Source organism: Oncorhynchus masou, chromosome 24, assembly GCF_036934945.1.
Source record: "Oncorhynchus masou masou isolate Uvic2021 chromosome 24, UVic_Omas_1.1, whole genome shotgun sequence".
In the NCBI taxonomy this organism is placed as follows: domain Eukaryota; kingdom Metazoa; phylum Chordata; class Actinopteri; order Salmoniformes; family Salmonidae; genus Oncorhynchus; species Oncorhynchus masou.
This window is the reverse complement of record NC_088235.1, coordinates 44,491,669-44,514,103: the sequence shown is the minus strand read 5'-3', so window position 1 is coordinate 44,514,103 and position 22,435 is coordinate 44,491,669. Positions and strand designations below refer to the sequence as shown.

Here is a 22,435-nt window from a genome sequence, read left to right as displayed (position 1 = left end):
ATGTATGCACACACACACACACACAAACACACACACACACATAAACAATAATGTAATTTGCAGTTTCTCAAATCCTAATTATGCTAGGGGCCAAGTTCAACACAGCAAAATGGGAGGAATTATTTCAAAAACTATATAATCATAGAACTAATTGCATGCTCCATGTCCACACACACTTTCCCTCATTCTCTTCACAGCTCTCTCTTTCTTTCTCCCTCTCTCAGTGAAGCAATGGAAAGCAGTGATCACCCCCCCCCCCTCTCTCTGTAATTCCCTCCCCTACAATGTTATAGTCCTGGTGTGCACGTTAGCTCATGAATTTAGATGAGGACAAACACAAGCAGGCACCAGGCTCTGCACCAGTCCTAAATAAGACTAACCCAGAGAGAGCAGGGCCCACAACACGCACACACACCGCATGATGAGATACGCTGCCCAGTAGGGGATGAAAGCCACAGGCAGACAGTCACGCACACTTCCTCCTGTGCTCACTACCCCTCTTCATTTCGTCTTCATTTGTGCTGTAGGCATATTCTTACTGTAACTTTCACCCTGATATAGGCTACTAGATAGCTTCTTCCCACTCTGGTTTCTGGACAGTAGTGCTTGTCGCCGGTTTACTATCTACTCGTAGTGCAGCCCGATCAGCCATGCTGATTTGCTTTCCATACACCCACTCCTTTCGACACACTCACTTACTCGCCCATACTCTGGTCGCAATATTGGGCTGCAGCTACCCATACTTGGATAACATTAATACATTTAAAGATGCGCTATGCTAAAATTCTAATAGTTCGGCAAATTTCAGTTTATGTAACAAAACAAGGAAGTATAGTGTAGAGAATCATCGTAGCCGTAAATTTACCACAACAAACCGATGCTGGCACTAAGGCTGCACTAAATGAGCTGTATAAGGCCAAAAGCAAACAGGAAAACTCTCATCCAGAGGCGGCGCTCCTAGTGGCTAGGGGACTTTAATGCAGGGAATTTTAAATCCGTTTTACCTCATTTCTACCAGCATGTTAAATGTGCAACCAGATGAGAAAAAACTCTAGACCACCTTTACTCCACACACAGAGACGTTCTCCCTCGTCTTCCATTTGGCAAATCTGGCTATCATTCCATCTTCCTGATTCCCGCTTACAAGAAAAAACTAAAGCAGGAAGCACCAGTGACTCAGTCAATAAAGAAGTGGTCAGATGACGCAGATGCTTAGCTACAGGACTGTTTTGTTAGCACAGACTGGAATATGTTCTGGGATTCTTCCAATGACATTGAGGAGTATACCACCTCAGTCACTGGCTTCATCAATAAGTGCATCGATGACATTGTACCCACAGTGACCGTACTTACATACCCCAACCAGAAGCCATGGATTACATCCACACTGAGCTAAAGGGTAGAGCTGCTGCTTTCAAGGAGCGGGACTCTAACCCGAACGCTTATAAGAAATCCCAATATGCCCTCCTATGACCCATCAAACAGGCAAAGCGTCAATACAGGACTAAGATTGAATCGTACTACACTGGCTCCGACGCTCGTCGGATGTGGCACAGCTTGCAAAACATTACAAAGGGAAGCACAGCCGCGAGCTGCCCAGTGACACGAGTCTAGTAGATGAGCTAAATTACTTCTATGCTCCTTTCGAGGCAAGCAACACTGAAGCATGCATGAGAGCATCAGCTGTTCCGGACGACTGTGTGATCACGCTCTCCGTAGCCGATGTGAGTAAGAATTTTAAACAGGTCAACATACACAAGGCCGCAGGGCCAGACGGATTACCAGAACGTATACTTCGAGCATGCGCTGACCAACTGGCAAGTGTCTTCACTGACATTTTCAACCTGTCCCTGACTGAGTCTTTAACCTCTTGAAACTCTGGGGGCGGTATTTCATTTTTGGATGAAAAACGTTCCCGTTTTAAACAAGATATCACGAAAAGATGCTCTACTATGCATATAATTGACAGCTTTGGCAATAACTCCTTATATGGCTGTGGAGGAGCTAGGAGTCAGCTTACATTTTCCACGTTTTCCCCAAGATGTCTGCAGCATTGTGACGTATTTGTAGGCATATCATTGGAAGATTGACCATAAGACACAACATATACCAGGTGGTTGCTTGGTGTCCTCCGTCGCAATTATTGCGTAATCTCCAGTTGCAGTATTTTTCCTTTTGTTTCTGAGGAGAAACCCAACTGCCACAAATGATTTATCATCGAATAGATATGTGAAAAACACCTTGAGGATTGATTCTAAACAACGTTTGCCATGTTTATGTCGATATTATGGAGTTAATTTGGAAAAAAGTTTGGCGTTGTAGAGACTGCATTTTCATCTTAGCCAAACGTGATGAACAAAATGGAGCAATTTCTCCTACACAAATAATCTTTTTGGAAAAAATGAACATTTGCTATCTAACTGAGAGTCTCGTCATTGAAAACATGCGAAGTTCTTCAAGGTAAATGATTTTATTTGAATGCTTTTCTTGTTTTTGTGAAAATGTTGCCTGCTGAATGCTAGGCTTAATGCTATGCTAGGCTATAAATACTCTTACACAAATGCTTGTGTTGCTGGTTGAAAAACATATTTTGAAAATCTGAGATGACAGTGTTGTTAACAAAAGGCTAAGCTTGTGTTTCAATATATTTATTTAATTTCATTTGCGATTTTCATGAATAGGAAACGTTGCGTTATGGTAATGAGCTTGAGGCTATGATTATGCTCCCGGATACGGGTTTGGAGTCGCAAGAACATTTTTCAGCAGACCACCATAGTCCCTGTCCCTGTGCCCAAGAACACTAAGGTAACCTGCCTAAATAACTACCGACAATCACATCAGCAATCACATCTGTAGCCATGAAGTTCTTTGAAAAGCTGGCCATGGCTCACATCAACACCATCAAACCCTAGACCCAGTCTAATTTGCATACCGCACCAACAGATCAACAAATTATGCAATCTCTATTGCACTCCACACTGCCCTTTCACACCTGGACAAAAGGAACACCTACGTGAGAATGCTGTTCATTGACTACAGCTCAGCGTTCAACAACATAGTGCCCTCAAAGCTCATCACTAAGCTAAGGAACCTGGGACTAAACTCCTCTCTCTGCATCTGAATCCTCGACTTTCTGACGGCCCGCCCCCAGGTGGTAAGGGTAGGTAACAACACATATCTGCCACGCTGATCCTCAACCCGGGATCCCTCAGGGGTGCATGCTCAGTCCCCTCCTGTACTCCCTGTTCACCCATGACTGCCACCCTAGTCATAGACTGTTCTCTCTGCTACCGCACGGAAAGTGGTACCGGTGCGCCAATTCTAGGTCCAAAAGGCTTCTTAACAGCTTCTACCCCCAAGCCATAAGACTCCCGAACAGCTAATCAAAGACTATTTGCTTTGCCCCCCCCCCCTTCTTTTATGCTGCTGCTACTCTCTGTTATTATCTATGCATGGTCACTTTAATAACTCTACCTACATGTACATATTACCTCAATTCCCTTGACTAACCGGTGACCCCGCACATTGACTGTACTGGTACTCCCTGTATATAGTCTCGCTACTGTTATTTTAATGCTGCTCTTTAATTTTTTTGTTATTTTATTTGTATTGAATTTTGTATCTATTTTTACTTAACATTTATTTATCTTAAAACAGCATTGTTGCTTAAGGGCTTGTAAGTAAGCATTTGACAAATAAAATTTGATTTAATTTCATTTGACAATCTCAACCACTGTGAAATATATTTTCCATAACCAAAATATTGTAGTTTCGGCTGTTTGAAGCTGATTACTAAAACAAATTACTAAACAGATACTGTATTCGTGCTGAACAGCTACTGTAACATTTTAAACATTCTCCGGTCTAGCTGAACAAAGCTGTGGAGCCTAGCATCCCCGCTAGCTAAAGGCAGGCTAAGTGCTGTGGAGCCTAGCATCCCCGCTAGCTAAAGGCAGGCTAACTGCTGTGAAGCCTAGCATCCCTGCTAGCTAAAGGCAGGCTAACTGCTGTGGAGCCTAGCATCCCCGCTAGCTAAAGGCAGGCTAACTGCTGTGGAGCCTAGTATCCCCGCTAGTTAAAGGCAGGCTAACTGCTGTGGAGCCTAGCATCCCGCTCGCTAAAGGCAGGCTAACTGCTGTGCTGCCTGAGACAGAGCTCTAAACACTGCAGTGCCATTAATATTTCATATCAGCCAGCCAGCCCTGTCCTCCCTACAGCCACTATACTCACATGACCTTCTAGTACACAAAGGTAGAGCAGCGCTCACACACACACATACACACACACACACACACACACACACACACACACACACGCACACACACACACATATGCACACACGTATGCACACACACACACAAGCAAACACACACACAAACACACACTGATCAGCAAAGGCAAACTACCTGCCTTCCAGGACACCTACAGCACCCAATGTCACAGGAAGGCCAAAAAGATCATCAAGGACATCAACCACCCAAGCCACTGCCTGTTCACCCCGCTGTCATCCAGAAGGCGAGGTCAGTACAGGTGCATCAAAGCTGGGACCGAGAGACTGAAAAACAGCTTATATCTCAAGGCCATCAGACTGTTAAACAGCCATCACTAACACAGAGAGGCTGCTGCCTACATACAGTCTTGAAATCATTGGCCACTTTAATAAATGGAACACTAGTCTCTTTAATAATGCCACTTTAATAAAGTTTACATATCTTGCATTACTCATCTCATATGTATAGACTGTATTTTATACCATCTATTGCATCTTGGCTATGCAGCTCTGTCATTGCTCATCCATATATTTATATGCATATACTCTTATTCCATTCCTTACTTAGATTTGTGTGTTTAAGGTAGGTGTTGTGAAATTGTTAGTTTACATGTTACATATTGCTGCACTGTCGGAACTAGAAGCACGAGCATTTCAAAACACTCGCATTAACATCTGCTAACCATGTGAATGTGACCAATCATATTTTATTTTATTTGATTTATGTATCATCCCCTGCCAGTGGTGATAGGTGACTCTGAACTTTTCTAGGCCTTTCTGTGTGTATAACTGCTGTGATACCTCTACAGCGGTTCGGGATGGTTGGCTCTAAACACCAGAGCATGGACAGTGTCTGTCAGTGTTGGTTTCAGGGTCAGATGACAGCTGGGTGAATGCTGGATGAAAACAGGGCAGTGTGTTTATCTAGTTTAACAACATGGATGACCTGCTGCCTGCCAAATCTTGTTTAGGAAGCCTGTAAATCAGCCTAATGAACAGGCCAGGTTTCAACTACAACAACACACAGGCCCCAGACAAGGCGTGCTTCCAAAATGGCACCCTATTTCCTTTGTTGAGCAGTACTTTTGGCCACATAGGGAATAATGTTTTATTCTGGATGTAGCCCAGAAGTGTGGACCCACTGGGCACACACTGGTTGAATTAACGTTGTTTCCATGTCATTTGAATGACATTAAGTTGAACCAATGTGAAATAGACATTGGATTGAATTGACATTGAATTGATGTCTGTGCCCAGTGCCCAGTGCCCAGATCTGAGAACAGACCTAGTCTATGGGGGAAGAGGAGAGCAGAGGGCAGAGCTGGCAGAGTTACCTTCCTAGTGTTTGTCTTGTGTTAGGATCAAGTGTCTCTCTGTCTCCAAACAAAGCTCTCATCATAATGGCTCGGTTGAAATTAGGATGCCAGGCTGCCTGTAGGCCTGGGCTGGGGTTGTGTATCTGTGTTGGTGTGTGTGTGTGTGTGTGTGTGTGTGTGTGTGTGTGTGTGTGTGTGTGTGTGTGAGTGCATCAGGGAGAGAGAGAGAGAGAGAGAGAGAGAGAGAGAGAGAGAGAGAGAGAGAGAGAGAAACAAAAGAAACGAGCCTGCAGCACTTTTCTAACTTCTTCGACTTTGCACCATCTTGGGACGTCACGTGCTACATTGCAATGACCAGGTTTTTCCAGGTTAGCCTACATGCAAGCAGAGCAGACAGACAGACAGGAATGTCCTCTGACTATCATTCACCCATTTTAAGCCGCTGTCAATTCCCCTTCTTGAAGTAAAGAGGCTATAATGAACGACAACATTGATCCACTAAGTAACAACCAGCTCAATGCAGCAGCAGACAGACAGACATAGCCCCACCATGTCAATCATACAGCACTGGGCTGTGCACTATGCCTCTGCTACAGACAGGGTTGGACTCAACTCAATTTCATCTCTATCTATTCAGGAGATGAATTGGAAACATGTCCTCTTGGATTGAAAATTGATTGAAAATAGTGGACTATTCAACTAGTCACAGTTTGAATTTCAACAGACTCCCTGAATGGACTTGTACATTGATGTTTGATTTAAGCGAACTGACACCTCATCCCTTGTTTAGGTCTTAGGGAACACAGAGAACATTTCTGTGGATGATTAGGTTTATTCCAGTCCTCTCTCTGAAAGTGCAGCAGGGTGGGTGTTATGAACATGTTCAGGTCATTTCTGTGGATGATTAGGTTTATTCCAGTCCTCTCTCTGAAAGTGCAGCAGGGTGGGTGTTATGAACATGTTCAGGTCATTTCTGTGGATGATTAGGTTTATTCCAGTTCTCTCTCTGAAAGTGCAGCAGGGTGGGTGTTATGAACATGTTCAGGTCATTTCTGTGGATGATTAGGTTTATTCCAGTTCTCTCTCTGAAAGTGCAGCAGGGTGGGTGTTATGAACATGTTCAGGTCATTTCTGTGGATGATTAGGTTTATTCCAGTCCTCTCTCTGAAAGTGCAGCAGGGTGGGTGTTATGAACATGTTCAGGTCATTTCTGTGAGGGGGACATGTATTCTAGATAAGAGCTATGCATAGATAGACTATACCCCCAAAAGCCCAGACAATGTGGATTAATGTGTGATAACCTCAGCCAGGTGGGTGGGTCTTCAATGAAGGATATTTTCTGAGCTAACCACCAGCATGAGGGCTTTAATCTTACTGGCAGCAGTGGACTAGAGGCACGGGGTGTAAGGTATCAAAGGAAAACAGACTGACACACACACATATGTGCACACACACACACACACGCACACAACCACACAGAGAAAGAGACAGAAAAACAGACAATCACACCTACACAAACACAAAACACAAAACGATGGTAAATAGAGGACACAGACTTAGGAACACACGCAGGGTAACAAGCATGCGCGCACACACACACGCACGCACGCACGCACGCACGCACGCACACACACACACACACACACACACACACACACACACACACACACACACACACACACACACACGTGGATTGAAGATCTCGAGGCTTTTGAACATCTGGTGCTGGAACAAGAAACAAGGCAGGCCAGGCTTATTAACTCAGAGTCCTGCTGTCAGGACCTCCAGACCTCAGCCACACCAGCTGACACACACACAAACACACACACACTCACACACACACACACACACACACATACACACACACGCCAGGTCGCAATTGTAAATGAGAACTTGTTCTCAACTTGCCTACCTGGTTAAATAAAGGTGAAATAAAAAATAAATAAAATAAAACATCTGTGTGTGTGTGTGTGTGTGTGTGTGTGTGTGTGTGTGTGTGTGTGTGTGTGTGTGTGTGTGTGTGTGTGTGTGTGTGTGTGTGTGTGTGTGTGTGTGTGTGTGTGAGTGTGTGTGTGTGTGTGTGTGTGTGTGTGTGTCATATGTATCAGGGGGTCTGGTATGAAGAATGAGTCCTGCTGCGTGCCTACTCCCAGTAATTTATTAAGAGAGAGAAAATCTTTGATAAACGCTCCATATTTCACTGATCACCATCAGGACGCTCCCACTGACTGGCCATCCATCTGACGGGAGCCGGCCTGAGAGATACAAATTGTCATGGTGACAGGCCGGAGGCGAGGAATGGGGGATATGGGATAGGCTTGTCCTCCACGGATCTGCTTCCTGCCAGCTTGACAAACGTGCTCATTCATTTATTCACTACCTCTCTCGCTCTCTTTTGTTCCTTAGTTATCTTTCTCCCAGTTTCTCCCTCTTTCACGCTCTTCCCCTTAGACAGAGTGAGTCATCTGCGGGTAGGTGATTCATTATGAGGCGGCCCTCTTAACAAGGGGTTTACAGATCAGGTGAGCTGAACCTTCACAGCTACAGTAAATGGCACTTTTCCGGATATTAAATACATAAAATTAGCCTAATTAGTTAACCAGCTCTTTGGTGTGTTTGGGAGAGAGTGAACATTCGCCGTAGCTGAAGAGAGAGAACACTGTAAGTGACTCATCTGGGATTCTAGGTGATTCTCCCTGATGTTTGGCCGGATTGAAAACGCCACCATTCTAATCCTGTTTGGGAAATCCTGTCACAGTAGGCCAGAGGCCAGGGGACTGGGACCAAATCCCTTAGGATGGCATTGACATGAAGGACATCTAGAATTTATCAGTTGAAGCTAGGGGTAATACATTCATAACTCCATCATAAGTCATCCCGTAATACCATGTCACCTCCATAACACTACAGGTATGACCGGTAACGGACCTGACTGAATCCACCCCCCCCCCCCCCCCCATGTGACTCAATGAGATAAAATATGACTGGCAGAAAAGGTCAGATAGGAAGCGCCGGGTAATACAGGGGTTAGAAGCAGGAGGAGATATCAGTGGTTGATGTATCAGGGGAACTCAGGAGAATATCAGCTAGAGATATCAGGTTGGGATATCCCTTAAGCCTGCAGCGAGGCTCCAGGTTTCAAACCTAATCAAGCGTGTGTGTGTGTGTGTGTGTGTGTGTGTGTGTGTGTGTGTGTGTGTGTGTGTGTGTGTGTGTGTGAACAACACCTATACTGTAACAGCCCATTCTACCACACGGCTGATGCCAGGTTCAAATAGATGCTCGGAGATGTACTGACAACGGGAAGTAAGGGAGTAATGATAGAGATGAAGGGAGTGATAACGAGGGAGAGTACAGAGCAGAATCCTCTTTTGGCTCTAAAACAACTCTCCCATGCCACACAGGACGTCTCAAAGCCTTTTTAGGAACTCCCCTGTTCCAAATTTACCAGAACTATTCCAGATATGTGGTGTGTGGAAATAGAGAGGAGCTCATTCTTGCCGGGCAGTGGAGGCCCGGGTCAATGAGAGAAGCCATGTTCTGAGTCTGGAGCTGTGCAATGATCTTGCATCAGTGTTTGTGCTAAGCCCCTGCCTGACATTACGGATTCAAGAGGGCGGACTTTGGCTCTGAAAGCTGCACTCTTATTTCCTCTCTCACTTTCTCTTTCTCTCTCTGTGTCTGAGTAGGTTGAAAATGCAGTCACATAAAAGCCACGCCGGCCCAGCAAAGCGTGAAATGGTTTCAGCTTTACTACAGAGGAAACACTTGACCACGCACTGCAAAAGCAGTCGCTGGGGTTACCCTGAGCACTCCACGAGTAGAATAATCATCTATGTCGTCGGCTTGTTTTGCATCGGTGGCAGGTGTCTTTACTAGCTGAGGTGAATTCATACATACAGACACACACACACACACGCACATGCGCACACGCACACACACAAATTTCAGAATATGCTCTCATAGACAGAACATATTTTTAGAACACACACACATGCATAGTTGCACAGTTGCACAAAGACACACACAGTCACACACACACACACAGTTGTACACACACACACACACACACACACACAAACATTGGCACACTCTCCAGCACTCTACTCACATTGACTAATGTGGATAAATTGCCTTCCATGGCACTGTCTTCCCAAGAATTAATTTCAAAATAAGAGCATTAGTGGGCTCATAACCCTTTATAAAACCTACTTAGCTATGCAGGTGGGGGAATGAAGTGACATTTATATGAAAGATTATCTGTGTGTCCCCCTCCCTTTTAAAAGCCCTCAATCCAGGTCCCTAAACTCCAGAGAAAGTACAGTACCAATCTAGTTTGGAAATGAGACCTTTGCCAGAGGAGAAGTCTGGTCTACTGAACAAATGATGTACAGACAATATGTATGTGCTTGGGAGAGAACATACTAGACATAGTCCTCATCATACTGTCTCCGCGAGGTGAGTTCTACAGTGGGTTAGCGTTCTAAGTGGCTGTTGAATATTGGGGTAGATTTCTGAAATAATATCTTAAATCTATTTTCTCTCTTTCTCAAGAAGTCATGACTTATCCCATCCCAACCCACTGTAAAAAGTGTCACTTCTGAGCCACTGTAGTGCAGATGTGTGCACAGGAGAGGAGAGAGAGCAGTGGAGTCAGTTGAGTCAGGATGGAGCCCCTGAGCCCACCATATTAATCCTGTCAGACAAAAAATGTGGTGAAAGCAGGAGAAAATCCAGACAGGCTTAAAAGTTTCTCTTCAGAATAAGAGGCCACTAACTGACAGTGCAGGGATAATGGTTACATGACAAGTGGATTGAGGTGGATTGAAGACTTTGTAAAAAATTGTTTATGTGTGTGTGTGTGTGTGTGTGTGTGTGTGTGTGTGTGTGTGTGTGTGTGTGTGTGTGTGTGTGTGTGTGTGTGTGTGTGTGTGTGTGTGTGTGTGTGTGTGTGTGTGTGTGTGTGTGTGTGTGTGTGTGTGTGTGTGTGATGTTACATGCAAAGTAGATTGAGGTTTGTAAGTGCTCACAGATTGCAGTAAGTGTGTGCATATGTGGTGGCAGTTGATCATAACATGACAACTGGATTGAGATGTGTGTATTTAATTTAATTGTGTGTGTGTGTGTGTGTGAGAGAGAGAGAGAGAGAGAGAGAGAGAGAGAGAGAGAGAGAGAGAGGGAGAAGGGGGAGAGAGTGACAGAGGGAGAGAGAGGGGGGAGAGAGAGAGGGGAGAAGGGACGGAGAGGGGAGGAGAAGGGAGAGAGAGTGAGAGAGAAATAAGGCAGAGAGAGCAGGGCTAGAAGCTAAATGAAACAGTGTGTGTGAGAGAGAGAGAGAGATAGAGAGAGGGGGGAGAAGGAACGGAGAGGAGATGAGAAGGGAGAGAGAGTGAGAGAGAGAGAGAGAGAGAGAGAGAGAGAGAGAGAGAGAGAGAGAGAGAGGAGAAGAGAGAGAGAGAGGGGAGAAGAGAAGAGAGAGAGGAGAAGAGAGAAAGAAGGGAGAGAAAGAAGAGAGAGAAAGAAGAGAGAGAAATGCAGATGAGATTAAGAGAGAATATGTGCATGCCTGATTATGTGTGTGGCCATTGCATCCATCATGTTATCAGAGTAACTGTGACTGCGCTGTGTCAGCAGTCTAAGTTGGGAGCAGTGGAAAAGAAGACTCCAAGTTATTCTAATCTGTCCACTGTCAGCTCGGTGAAAAACATCCTAAACAGCACTTTCTAAAGCCACTAATCCACTACAAAGACTTGCCTGATATCCATGCCAACTGCTTTGTTTCAGCTTTCATCCTCACTCCCAGTCCACTCACTAATGCAATATATTTCTCTCTTACTCTGTCTCTCTCTGTTTCTTTCTATCTCCCTTTTCTCTTTCTGTCTCTCCCCTCCATCACCCCTTTTCTCAGTTTATTTCTATCTATCCCATTACTCCCCCTTTTCCATGTTCTCTCTCTCTCCCTCCAGCTGTCCCTCAGGCCCTCTCTCTGTCCTCTCCTACTGGTTCCCCAGTTCCTGTGTTTCATATACCTGGAGTCTGGAGATGCCCTCCTCTTCTCCTACATCACATCTGTTGCTTAGCGATGACCTTTCTGTGCAGGCAGCCGGTTTGGGCTCATTTGTCAAACGACTCACCCTCTTCATCTTCCCCTCTCTCTCCACTGACCTGGCTGTGCTGCCACACTGCACAAAACCGGGACAAAATGACAACGCAAAAAAAAAAACTCTGTCCGAGTTCCCTGAGTATGGATGAAACGTGGTGGAGGTGGAGAGAGTAGAGACAAGAGGTTGACATTTAGGTTAGGGAAGCAGAAATAAACATCTTTTTGGGATAAGTCACTGACATTCTGTGTTCCATGTCTGTTTTTACCCATAACTCATCTATGGCATTGTTGTGACGTGAACTGGGGCAAATGTCAGTGGCAGCAGTAGCTCTAGCCGGGTGAGATCAGTGTGAGAAGGTTATTTCACACCTTGAGCAGCCATGTTGCTTATGTGAACCGTCCAGGGACACCACAAAGCCATGACATCATGATGTCAGTCCCATGAATACACACAGGCACACTCCTGAATGTAGAGGTATACTGTACACAGGATATGAACACATAGAAAGACAGGAAGACTTATAACATAGACAAAGATTGTACATGTATTTATTTACTCAGACACAAACACACACCTCTAGCAGTGGTTTCCATGGGTGTGAAGGGCATGTGTTCTCCGGTTACTGAGCACATAGTAATAGCACTACTTTGGCAGGAGTTATGTCCACCTGTTACTCCTCTTACAGCCCTGGGAGGAAGACCGTTATAAAAGGTTCACATCTAAACGTCAACAAGCACACTGGCCATTCCAGCCAGCCAATGACTGCATAAAACACAGGCCTTTATCTCCCACCCCTGAAGGGCGACAGTCCTCACATAGCTGGTGTCGACTTCACACAGTGTCATAGATACCATGGCCACAGTCATAGAATCTAAACAGGCTAAACCTACAGGCCTGGGACCAGAGACAATTCACATAGAGAATGGAGACCAAAACCGATCAACAGATCCAAGATCGGCTCTTCTGTATCATGTCCACACACAGTCACAACTTTCAGTTCTAAAAGTTTTGAGGATATAGTTCCTTATAACACGACAGGGGAATCCATAAGAAGATGTCTATCTAATGGAGTTACACTAGCCATGTCATCTGTGAACCAAACCACAGAACAGCACTAGTGACTGGTGTCACCATTGCCACCGTCATGCCCCTAAAACAGACAGAAAGAAAATCTCGCAAATGGCTGTCTGTTGATTATACATGCTAATTAAATGAATCTGTATTCCTGTACAACAGGCCTGTCAGAGAGGAGAGACTGCGACACGGACCTCACAAAAGCCTCATTACCGACTTATGACTAAACTCTAGGGGGACGGCGGCTTGGATGTGACTGTCACTCACACGGGAGGGATCAATGGAGGATGCGGAGTGTCATGGTGTGGTGGGGCCAATGAATAGCATAGCAAGAGGCTATGGCAGCTTGCACTAATTGAAATTCCTCTGTTAATAAGGATCTCTATCCAGCTCCTCATACTGCCAGCCTGAAATTCAAAGACTGAAAACGGTGGTGCATAAATGTGCTTTGCTATACCACAATGCAACTGTACATTTTAAATGACAAAGATTCTCGCCATCTCTCTTTTTTGTCTTGCTATTTCTGTCCAGCCTCACATTAGTTGTTCTATCCTTCCTACAGAGGACAAAAGCAGAGTGCTGAAAACACCATCATTTGCCCAATCTTCCACTCTCCAGTCATTTCCCCAACCTGAACTCCGGTCAAACAAACAGCAATCACAGCCACTGCGCTAGCCCATGTCTCCAAGCAGGGCTACTCAGGCCCTCACATTCAATTCTGAAGAAAAATTACACTTTGCCTTCTGATGGGAAGAAAAGCCCTAGTGAAAGAGAAGAGGGCTAAAACTTCTCTCCTGGCTTGACTGTGACACAAAGGAAGGAGGGAGTCTGCAGCTGAATTAGGGTAGAGGCAGCCCCCGGGCACTCTAATTTAGATCATCCACTTTGTAATTCATTTTTCCGGAGTAAAAATGTCCTCTCCCCTTCTGGGATCTATCTTTTCAAGGGCCTGTTGGGAGGCATTTAATGCATGTGCTTCCAGCTCTCTGGCGGTAGGAGGTTTAGCCTGCATGTAATCTGAAAATGAAACTGTGAACAGACTCCTACCCACTCAGAGGTTAACTTTACTTAGGTCAGAATATTACCAGAATAAAATTCATGAAATATACTTTGGCAAGATATTGAATAAAATGTTTCTATGTAGATACTGGTATCATTTTGGTGGAAATGAAACCAATGAGGTAGACTGAGACTATCTCTATGACCACAAGGCTCTACAGAGGGTGGTACGCTCAGCCGAACGCACCATTGGGTACTCACTGCCTGCCCTCAAGGACACCTACAACACCAGGTGTCACAGGAAGGCCAAGAAGACCATCAAGGACCGCGGCCTGTTCTCCTCGCTTCCATCACTCCGACGCGGGCAGTATAGGAGCATCATGGCAAAAACTGTCGGACAGGCCAATAGCGTCTACCCCCAGACCATCAGGTTGCTGAATAGCCACCACTAGGCAGCTACCTGCGCCCCCTGTCCCCTCCCACTATGGACATTTATCATTGTTACAGCTGTAAATGTGTATTATTATATTTATTATTGTTTCCTTCACTTCTCACGTCACCCCCTGCTGCTCTCCTTATGGACATTCCCTCTGGGACATTAACTTCTCACTTCTCCCCCTGCTGCTCTCCTTATGGACATTCCCTCTGGGACATTAACTTCTCACTTCTCCCCCTGCTGCTCTCCTTATGGACATTCCCTCTGGGACATTAACTTCTCACTTCTCCCCCTGCTGCTCTCCTTATGGACATTCCCTCTGGGACATTAACTTCTCACTTCTCCCCCTGCTGCTCTCCTTATGGACATTCCCTCTGGGACATTAACTTCTCACTTCTCCCCCTGCTGCTCTCCTTATGGACATTCCCTCTGGGACATTAACTTCTCACTTCTCCCCCTGCTGCTCTCCTTATGGACATTCCCTCTGTGACATTAACTTCTCACTTCTCCCCCTGCTGCTCTCCTTATGGACATTCCCTCTGGGACATTAACTTCTCACTTCTCCCCCTGCTGCTCTCCTTATGGACATTCCCTCTGGGACATTAACTTCTCACTTCTCCCCCTGCTGCTCTCCTTATGGACATTCCCTCTGGGACATTAACTTCTCACTTCTCCCCCTGCTGCTCTCCTTATGGACATTCCCTCTGGGACATTAACTTCTCACTTCTCCCCCTGCTGCTCTCCTTATGGACATTCCCTCTGGGACATTAACTTCTCACTTCTCCCCCTGCTGCTCTCCTTATGGACATTCCCTCTGGGACATTAACTTCTCACTTCTCCCCCTGCTGCTCTCCTTATGGACATTCCCTCTGGGACATTAACTTCTCACTTCTCCCCCTGCTGCTCTCCTTATGGACATTCCCTCTGGGCATTAACTTCTCACTTCTCCCCCTGCTGCTCTCCTTATGGACATTCCCTCTGGGACATTAAATTCTCACTTCTCCCCCTGCTGCTCTCCTTATGGACATTCCCTCTGGACATTAACTTCTCACTTCTCCCCCTGCTGCTCTCCTTATGGACATTCCCTCTGGACATTAACTTCTCATTTCTCCCCCTGCTGCTCTCCTTATGGACATTCCCTCTGGGACATTAACGTCTCACTTCTCCCCCTGCTGCTCTCCTTATGGACATTCCCTCTGGGACATTAACTTCTCACTTCTCCCCCTGCTGCTCTCCTTATGGACATTCCCTCTGGGGCATTAACTTCTCACTTCTCCCCCTGCTGCTCTCCTTATGGACATTCCCTCTGGACATTAACTTCTCACTTCTCCCCCTGCTGCTCTCCTTATGGACATTCCCTCTGGGACATTAACTTCTCACTTCTCCCCCTGCTGCTCTCCTTATGGACATTCCCTCTGGACATTAACTTCTCACTTCTCCCCCTGCTGCTCTCCTTATGGACATTCCATCTGGGACATTAACTTCTCTTTTTGACCTGCACTGTAAGAGCTTGGCGCATAAGAATTTCACTGTACTCTGCAATTACATCTGTGACCCTGTGCATGTGACTAATAAACTCATCTAATCTAATGGTATATTATATTGCCATATTAAATCAAATTACACCTTGCAAGGAAAAATACAACAGTCAGCTAACACCATTCCATTCCAGGCCGAAAACTCGAATGAATTCAAAATCCAGTTCCACCATTCATTCCACTCCTTTCCCAGAGCTGCGGTTAGACTGTAGTCTACTGGGTCCTACAGGTTCCTATAGGATGGAGTAGAAGTTCTGCCTTACAGAACCGCCGGCCCCTCGCCTCTGACACTCCATCATTTCATTTAGACAAGTGTTATTAAAATCCACTTAGCAGTGCCGTGAGAGCTACACTATGGAAACTATGCAATGGGCCTTGGAAAGTTGAACCTAAACATCTGCTTTGAATCTGTTTAAAAATGAGCCCTTTTCATTAATCTGTCTCAATCGTCCCCTGCACGTCAAAGAGGGTGAGTATGGGGACAGAGGGAGAGACGAAGGGATAGAGGGGACTAGAGAGAGAGACAAGTAGCTCTTGTCCTTTAAAAAAATAATTAACATGCCAAACCTTAATGTATAGAAATATGAAATGCTCTTTTCCAGAACAGTATTGAGCCAGGCCTGATCATTAACCCAGAATGTCAAGTCAGTCATTTATACTCAGATTGTCTACTAAGCAATCAATTCAATACACATCAGCAATAGTCAGGCTTAAAGAGTTCAGGCTAGTCATGCCACTGAAATGAATGAGTAGCGATCAAACATGGATAAATCTGAGTGAGATCGAAACACAGTTTCTGCAGAAATCACACATTCGATAAATACATCAATAAGTAAATGAGTGAATGAATGACAGAATGAATGAATGAAAGAAGAAGCGAAGAGGAGAGCGGAAACTAAGAGAGTTGACGACATCTCGTAATGGCACAGGAGCAGTCCACTGCACCACGACCACGACCACGACATGACACAAACACACTCACCATCCACCACAACATCCTCATCAAGGCATTCACAGACAAACAAAACCCAGCATCAACATAGACTACACATGCATATCTAAAGATACTGACAATAAACTGCATCGGTGGATACAGATTCATATATTATACTACATATTTCAACAGCCTACTCACTTTCTTTTTTTTGTCTGAAAGTATTCCTTCAAATGTAAATGTTAAAAAAAAGCATAATAGTATGCTTATAAGCAGTGTAATGTCTGCCCCACATATAAACTAAATAACTACTTAAAAGAACCTTCACTGTACACAAGTAAAATATGAACTTACAAGATTTCATCGTTCTGGAACTCCAAGACCCCGTGAGTATCTTCAAAGTCTTCTCCACCTCCGCGTGCTGTGCCCTCCACTGTCTTGTAGGGCACCATGACGACCCCACGTGCCCCCGATGTACGCAGCACCTTCACCTCCATGGTACCCACGCTCTCACTCACGTGCGCCACCGGCTCCTCGAACGTGAAGATGCCGGCGTGGTCGTCATCAAAGATGGTCACGGTTGCCGTGGCGGGCAGACCGAGACAGGCCACCGCCTCCACGTGATTGGTCTCTGGGTTCTCTACCTCCTCCCCCTCTGCCAGCAGCACTTTGACGTTGCTCAGATGGATCAGGAAGTTCTCGTCCTCCTCAAAGATGTCATCATCGATAATACCCACGCGGATCTCTTTCTGGGTCTCTCCGGGCTTGAACACCACCACCCCTTCGGTAAATTCGTAGTCCGAGCCCGCGTTGGCTGATCCATCCTCCGTACGGAATTCCACCGACACAGTCTTGGTCAGGTCTCCACCTCGGCGTAGCACGTTCACTGCCACTGTGCCGCAGTTCTCCAGGCACTGGTAGGAGCCGGGGTCAAAATAGATCTTGGAGACGGGGTCGTTATCAGCCACATCAGAGCGGACCTCGTGCAGGCTGATGGCCTTGCGGGCCTGGTCGGCTGCATGCTTCTTCAGGATGTTCCCAGCGCCAGTCATGAGCCTGGTGGCCTGGCAGCGGTAGAAGGCCCTGCTCTTCTGCTGCGAACTCAATACCTGGTAGTTGGCCAGTTCAATCAGCTGCTCCACCTCCTTATCTGGGTGCTTCTGCTTCAGCTCCTTGAGGATCTTGGCCATGTCGCGCCGGGTCTCCTCCTCATCCAGGTCCTTCACGTTCAGGTCCAGCCCCAGAGGCCCGTCCAGGAAATCCGCCGCGTGAGAGTTGAGCATCTTCCCATCCATCTCGATGTCGACTTTGGACGGGAGCGGGCGGTCGCCCTCGGTCTCAATGATCATGCCCCGCTGCTTGCCGGTACGGTAGCGCTTGTAGACGTACTTGTAGAAGAGCAGGCGTCGGTCAGCGACCCAGGCGAATAACACGCAGATGGGGAAGAAGAAGAGGGTGAGCAGGCCCTCCCATACCTGCACTATGCCAGGGGAGATGACAGCCAGGATCAGGTAGAGCCATATGTAGGCAAAGATGCTCCAGGTGGCTGTGACGAAGAAGACGCGCAGGTGCTTGACCTTACGGACCTCCCCGTCGGGCACCACCCACACACAGATGCCGATGATGACAAACATGTTGAAGGCGGCGCTGCCCACGATAGTGCTGGGGCCCAAGGCTCCCGCATCAAAACCGTGTCCACAAACCTCAATGACGGACAGTAGGATCTCAGGGGCACTAGAACCCAGGGCCATGAGCGTGAGGTTGGACACTGTCTCGTTCCAGATCCGCACGGTGGTGGTGGTGGTCTCTCCGTTGGGTCTCTTAATAGTGATCTCTTTCTCCTGAGAGGTGATGACTTCGATGGACGCCATGAAACGGTCAGCGATGATGGACACTCCGAGGAACATGTACACCAGGGCCACGAAGTAGACTGTAGCCCGTGCCACTTTGTCCCCAAACGAGGGATTCTGAGGTTCCCAGACAGGCAGAATCACCCCTTTTTCGCATGCTGTGCCTGCTGTAGTGCACACAGTAGTGTTGCTGCTGGCAGTAGGAGACACGAACTGATCCAAGTCCACATCCGAGGACATAGCCGTCACATGTTGGAATTTGAGGAACAGGATCGCTACGACAACCACGAACCGAAGGCCAAGGGAGAGAATGGGGGAGATCTGAAAGTGTCCCATGATTCTGGAGTGGTTCACTTCCTCTGCTTCCCAAACCTGCAGAGAGGGGGAAATGAAGGGGTTGGAATGACTGGAAATGTAACACAATTTGCTCTCAGTGTAATAATAGTGTTAAAACAATGTAGTAATTCACGTCAATTATATAATATAACCATAGTATACATTTCATATCAATTGCATATTGGTGGATAATTCCCCTGGTGAGTAGCTGTGATGCCTATAAGAGAACCAACCATATAGGTTCTGCCTCTTAGTTGGAGGGAAGGGAGGAAGCAGCAGATTCATTTTTATTGATTATCTGCAGGGATGAGGACATTTCACATATTTCATATGCTTTGTAGGGAACATTATGCAGATATGTCACATGCATTGCAGTTTATGGTCAATTGATTGCATCCAGAATATTTTACAAGGCTCTATAACAGGGATGGGTAACTTTCATGGGGGTGGAGGCCACAAAAACATCTGACCTCATCATGAGGGTCTGCGTATCCACATCCATACCAACATACGCAGTCAGAGTCAGACTTCGCCTTTTTGGGGCCCTAAGCGGGCATTTTGGGCATCCCCCACCTTGCGAGCAAAATATTTTAGTGGCTGCCCTCTTAACAGCTTAGAGAAAAAATGTATGTTTGCGTTAATTTCCTGCAAATCTACACATTTTGCCATGGGGTGTATAAATGTTGCTGTTTTAAAGCACATTTGCTGTAATTCTACACATTTTGCCATGGGGCAGAGATTTTTTAGGTTTGTTATACAGCTAATTTCCTATAATTCTTCACGTTTTACCATAAAGTGGAGAGAAATGTTTGCCGATATCTGAGTGAGATTGACTAACAAAATCAATGGGGGCCCCAGGTGGGTAATTTGACCATGATTGCTACAAGTTTAGTTGGATGGACTAATTTATTAATAAATAAAAAATAGCTGCCATGGGCTAATTGAGTGACAAGAAAAACTGCTGATGCACAAACAAATTTCGAAATTGCATCTTGTCTATTCTTCTATCCTAACTAACTCTCAACACTAAATTGAGAACCCGACTGAGTTCCTAAAAAAACTCAGCCTCTAGTTGCCCATCGCTGCTCTATAATGACCGGTTCCCCGACCTTTGAAATAAGAGGGGAGAGAGAAGATCTTGAGTGTGCATTGCCTGCTAAATACGATGAGACTCCGCGGGTAAGGGAAGCATCCAGTGAAGCGGGACTGATGCGACACTACTCACCGGGCTGGACAACTCAGCATCAATGTAGTCAGAAAAGAAGTAGACACGCAAAGATCTAGGCAAGATTATAATAGATTGATGAAGACCCATAAGTAAAATTACCCAGGAGAATGAGCAGCAATGTGCGGCGTTTTATTTTCTTTTTTCCAAGATTATAATAGACTACTTTACCATATAATTTAAATGTAAGCCATTTATTCCATAGGCATATTTTCACAATGATTAATTATTGTTTTACATAGCTCTATATTAAAATGAACTTGAATAAGAAATTAATAAAACAGTAGGCTAAATATGATAACTAATAATTTAGGTCTAGTTTATCAATCTGTTGGGGATATATAATAAATAAATTATGGAAGGATGGTCACGCCGTGTATAGCCTACAATTTTGTGCCGCCTTCAGTGCATCTTTACCGGGTTGAACGTTTACGATTCCTGTCAGACTTACAATAGAAAGGCTACTTGTAAATGGACGGTTGTGTGATTTATATTGTTTTACATGTTACCATCAATTTATTACATTTTATATATTAATGACTAGACCTACAGAAAATGCAATAGAAAACACCAATTTCCTAATCCACAGATTGAATCCGCATATTAGAAATCCCCATCACCACAATGCAACCGCACAACCTGCACAATTAACCAGCATAAGACTACGTGAATGGCGCAATGGAGTGGCGCAAATGGGTTCTTATTTACCGTATGTAGCCAACTATTGCCGACACGAATCAATCTATGCGGGTTTGGGCTATGTGAAGGCACGTTGTACACAACTTTCACTTTCATGTCGGTATCTGGAAACATGGCAATGCTGTTTAGCGCAAACGACCACGTCTTCTTGTGTCAGGCAGGAGAGCAAGGAAGCGCAAGAAGGAATACCAATACCTACAAATTGAGGTATATATAGTCTCAATAGAAGTCTCCATCAAGGCTTTACCATTTTGATTTTAGACAGAATAGTCTACTAATCCCAGTAGATCCGTATAAAATAGAATACCCTATGCGGAATGGTATAGGCTAGCCAAGACATGCGGTAACATTCTGTCTTCGAAGTAAGCATTCCGTCGCTCCATCGACTATTGGGTGATCGCCTGGACTAAACTTGCTGTGAGAAGATAGTGCCACACAAATACCCAATATTGACATGTTAATGATAACAGTAGCAACATAATCATACCTGTTCCAAGACGCAACGGCAAGACCCACAGGCAGAATAAGTCAGCAATAGTAGTTGTTGTAGCCTAGGCGTGAAAATGCCAAGAGAGAGCTGCAAGAGCCGTCAGTAGTAAATAGCCTATTACAGCTCACAATCGTCTCAGGTTATATAGGAGATCAAGGCGAGATACCTAGGTGAAGAAAACACAGTGAAAGATTCCCATAGACTCGCAGTTTTCCACGACCTGTATGAGATGATCAGATAACTGATGCTTTATCAGAGAATCTGCATATCGGAGGACAAAAAGGTGCACTGAGAGTTCTTCCTCATTCTCCCTCTCTCTCTCTCTCTCTCTCTCTCTCTCTCTCTCTCTCTCCACAGAGCTCCGCGCACAGACAGACCGAGACCTAGTCCAACCTGAGTTTAGAACTCGGGCTGCTTCTGTGGAGGCGGACAAACTCCCGGGTAGGCGCTTTCCCACAGCTCTCCCGCTTGGATACCGTCCTATTCAGATTGCATTTAGAAATAGCGGAGGGAAACGAGACTAGCGATGCGGCCCGCTGCCAACCCGCCTATCAACACCAAGACCCTCCCATTGCGCAACTGTAAATACTTGTTGTAACGTTGTATGCATTGTAATTAGGCCCACATTTTAATAAACATTGTCATTATAATGTAGCCTTCTACAGCATAGGCCCACACGAGTTTCCTTAATTTTGGAATAACGTAGGCTACCATAATATATTGATGCTGATCTAATGGATTGCTTTGTGATGTGGTGAGTCTTGTAATGTTGGTAACTCAACTCGCTCTTTTGACCTATTAATTAACAACTGTGAGACCTCAGAGATTTAAATAGCATAGGGCCACTCATACATTTTTTCGATGGCAAAGTAGTTTGGAATAGGTCTCTTGTCTACATTTTTATGGTATTTGACCCTCAGAGGTATAGACAAACCTACACTCAAATTGATGGTTTTGCTGGTGCGTAAAGCATGCTGTCATAGCTATACATTCGCTGACGCCATCCAAGCAAACCGGGAACATTCCCAGAACATTATCTAAGGTTCCTAATAAATTCTAGTTAGGATTGTATCTAACATTAGGGTGATAACATCCCAAAAACATTCAAATAATGCTTTGGATAACAAAATGTATTTTTTCTCATTAAAAAAAAAAGAAATATCC

General features: G+C 45.4%; 1 protein-coding gene across 3 annotated transcripts in view; it reads right to left on the bottom strand.

Moving 5' to 3' along the window:
• Window positions 1-21,740, bottom strand: part of LOC135512236 (sodium/calcium exchanger 1-like) — a 181,103-nt gene extending 159,363 nt beyond the window's left edge. The window contains exons 1-2 of one of the 3 annotated variants that reach the window (XM_064934043.1): window positions 21,269-21,740; window positions 17,026-18,893 (exon numbers count right to left, since the gene is read on the bottom strand). In XM_064934043.1, the coding sequence (XP_064790115.1) occupies window positions 17,026-18,857 (1,832 nt within the window). In that variant the 5' untranslated portion in view covers window positions 18,858-18,893; window positions 21,269-21,740. Of the gene's footprint in view, window positions 1-17,025; window positions 18,894-21,268 lie in introns of those variants that run through there. The other 2 variants (XM_064934044.1, XM_064934045.1) reach the window with 2 other exon arrangements.
• Between the last annotated feature and the right edge of the window lie 695 nt (window positions 21,741-22,435).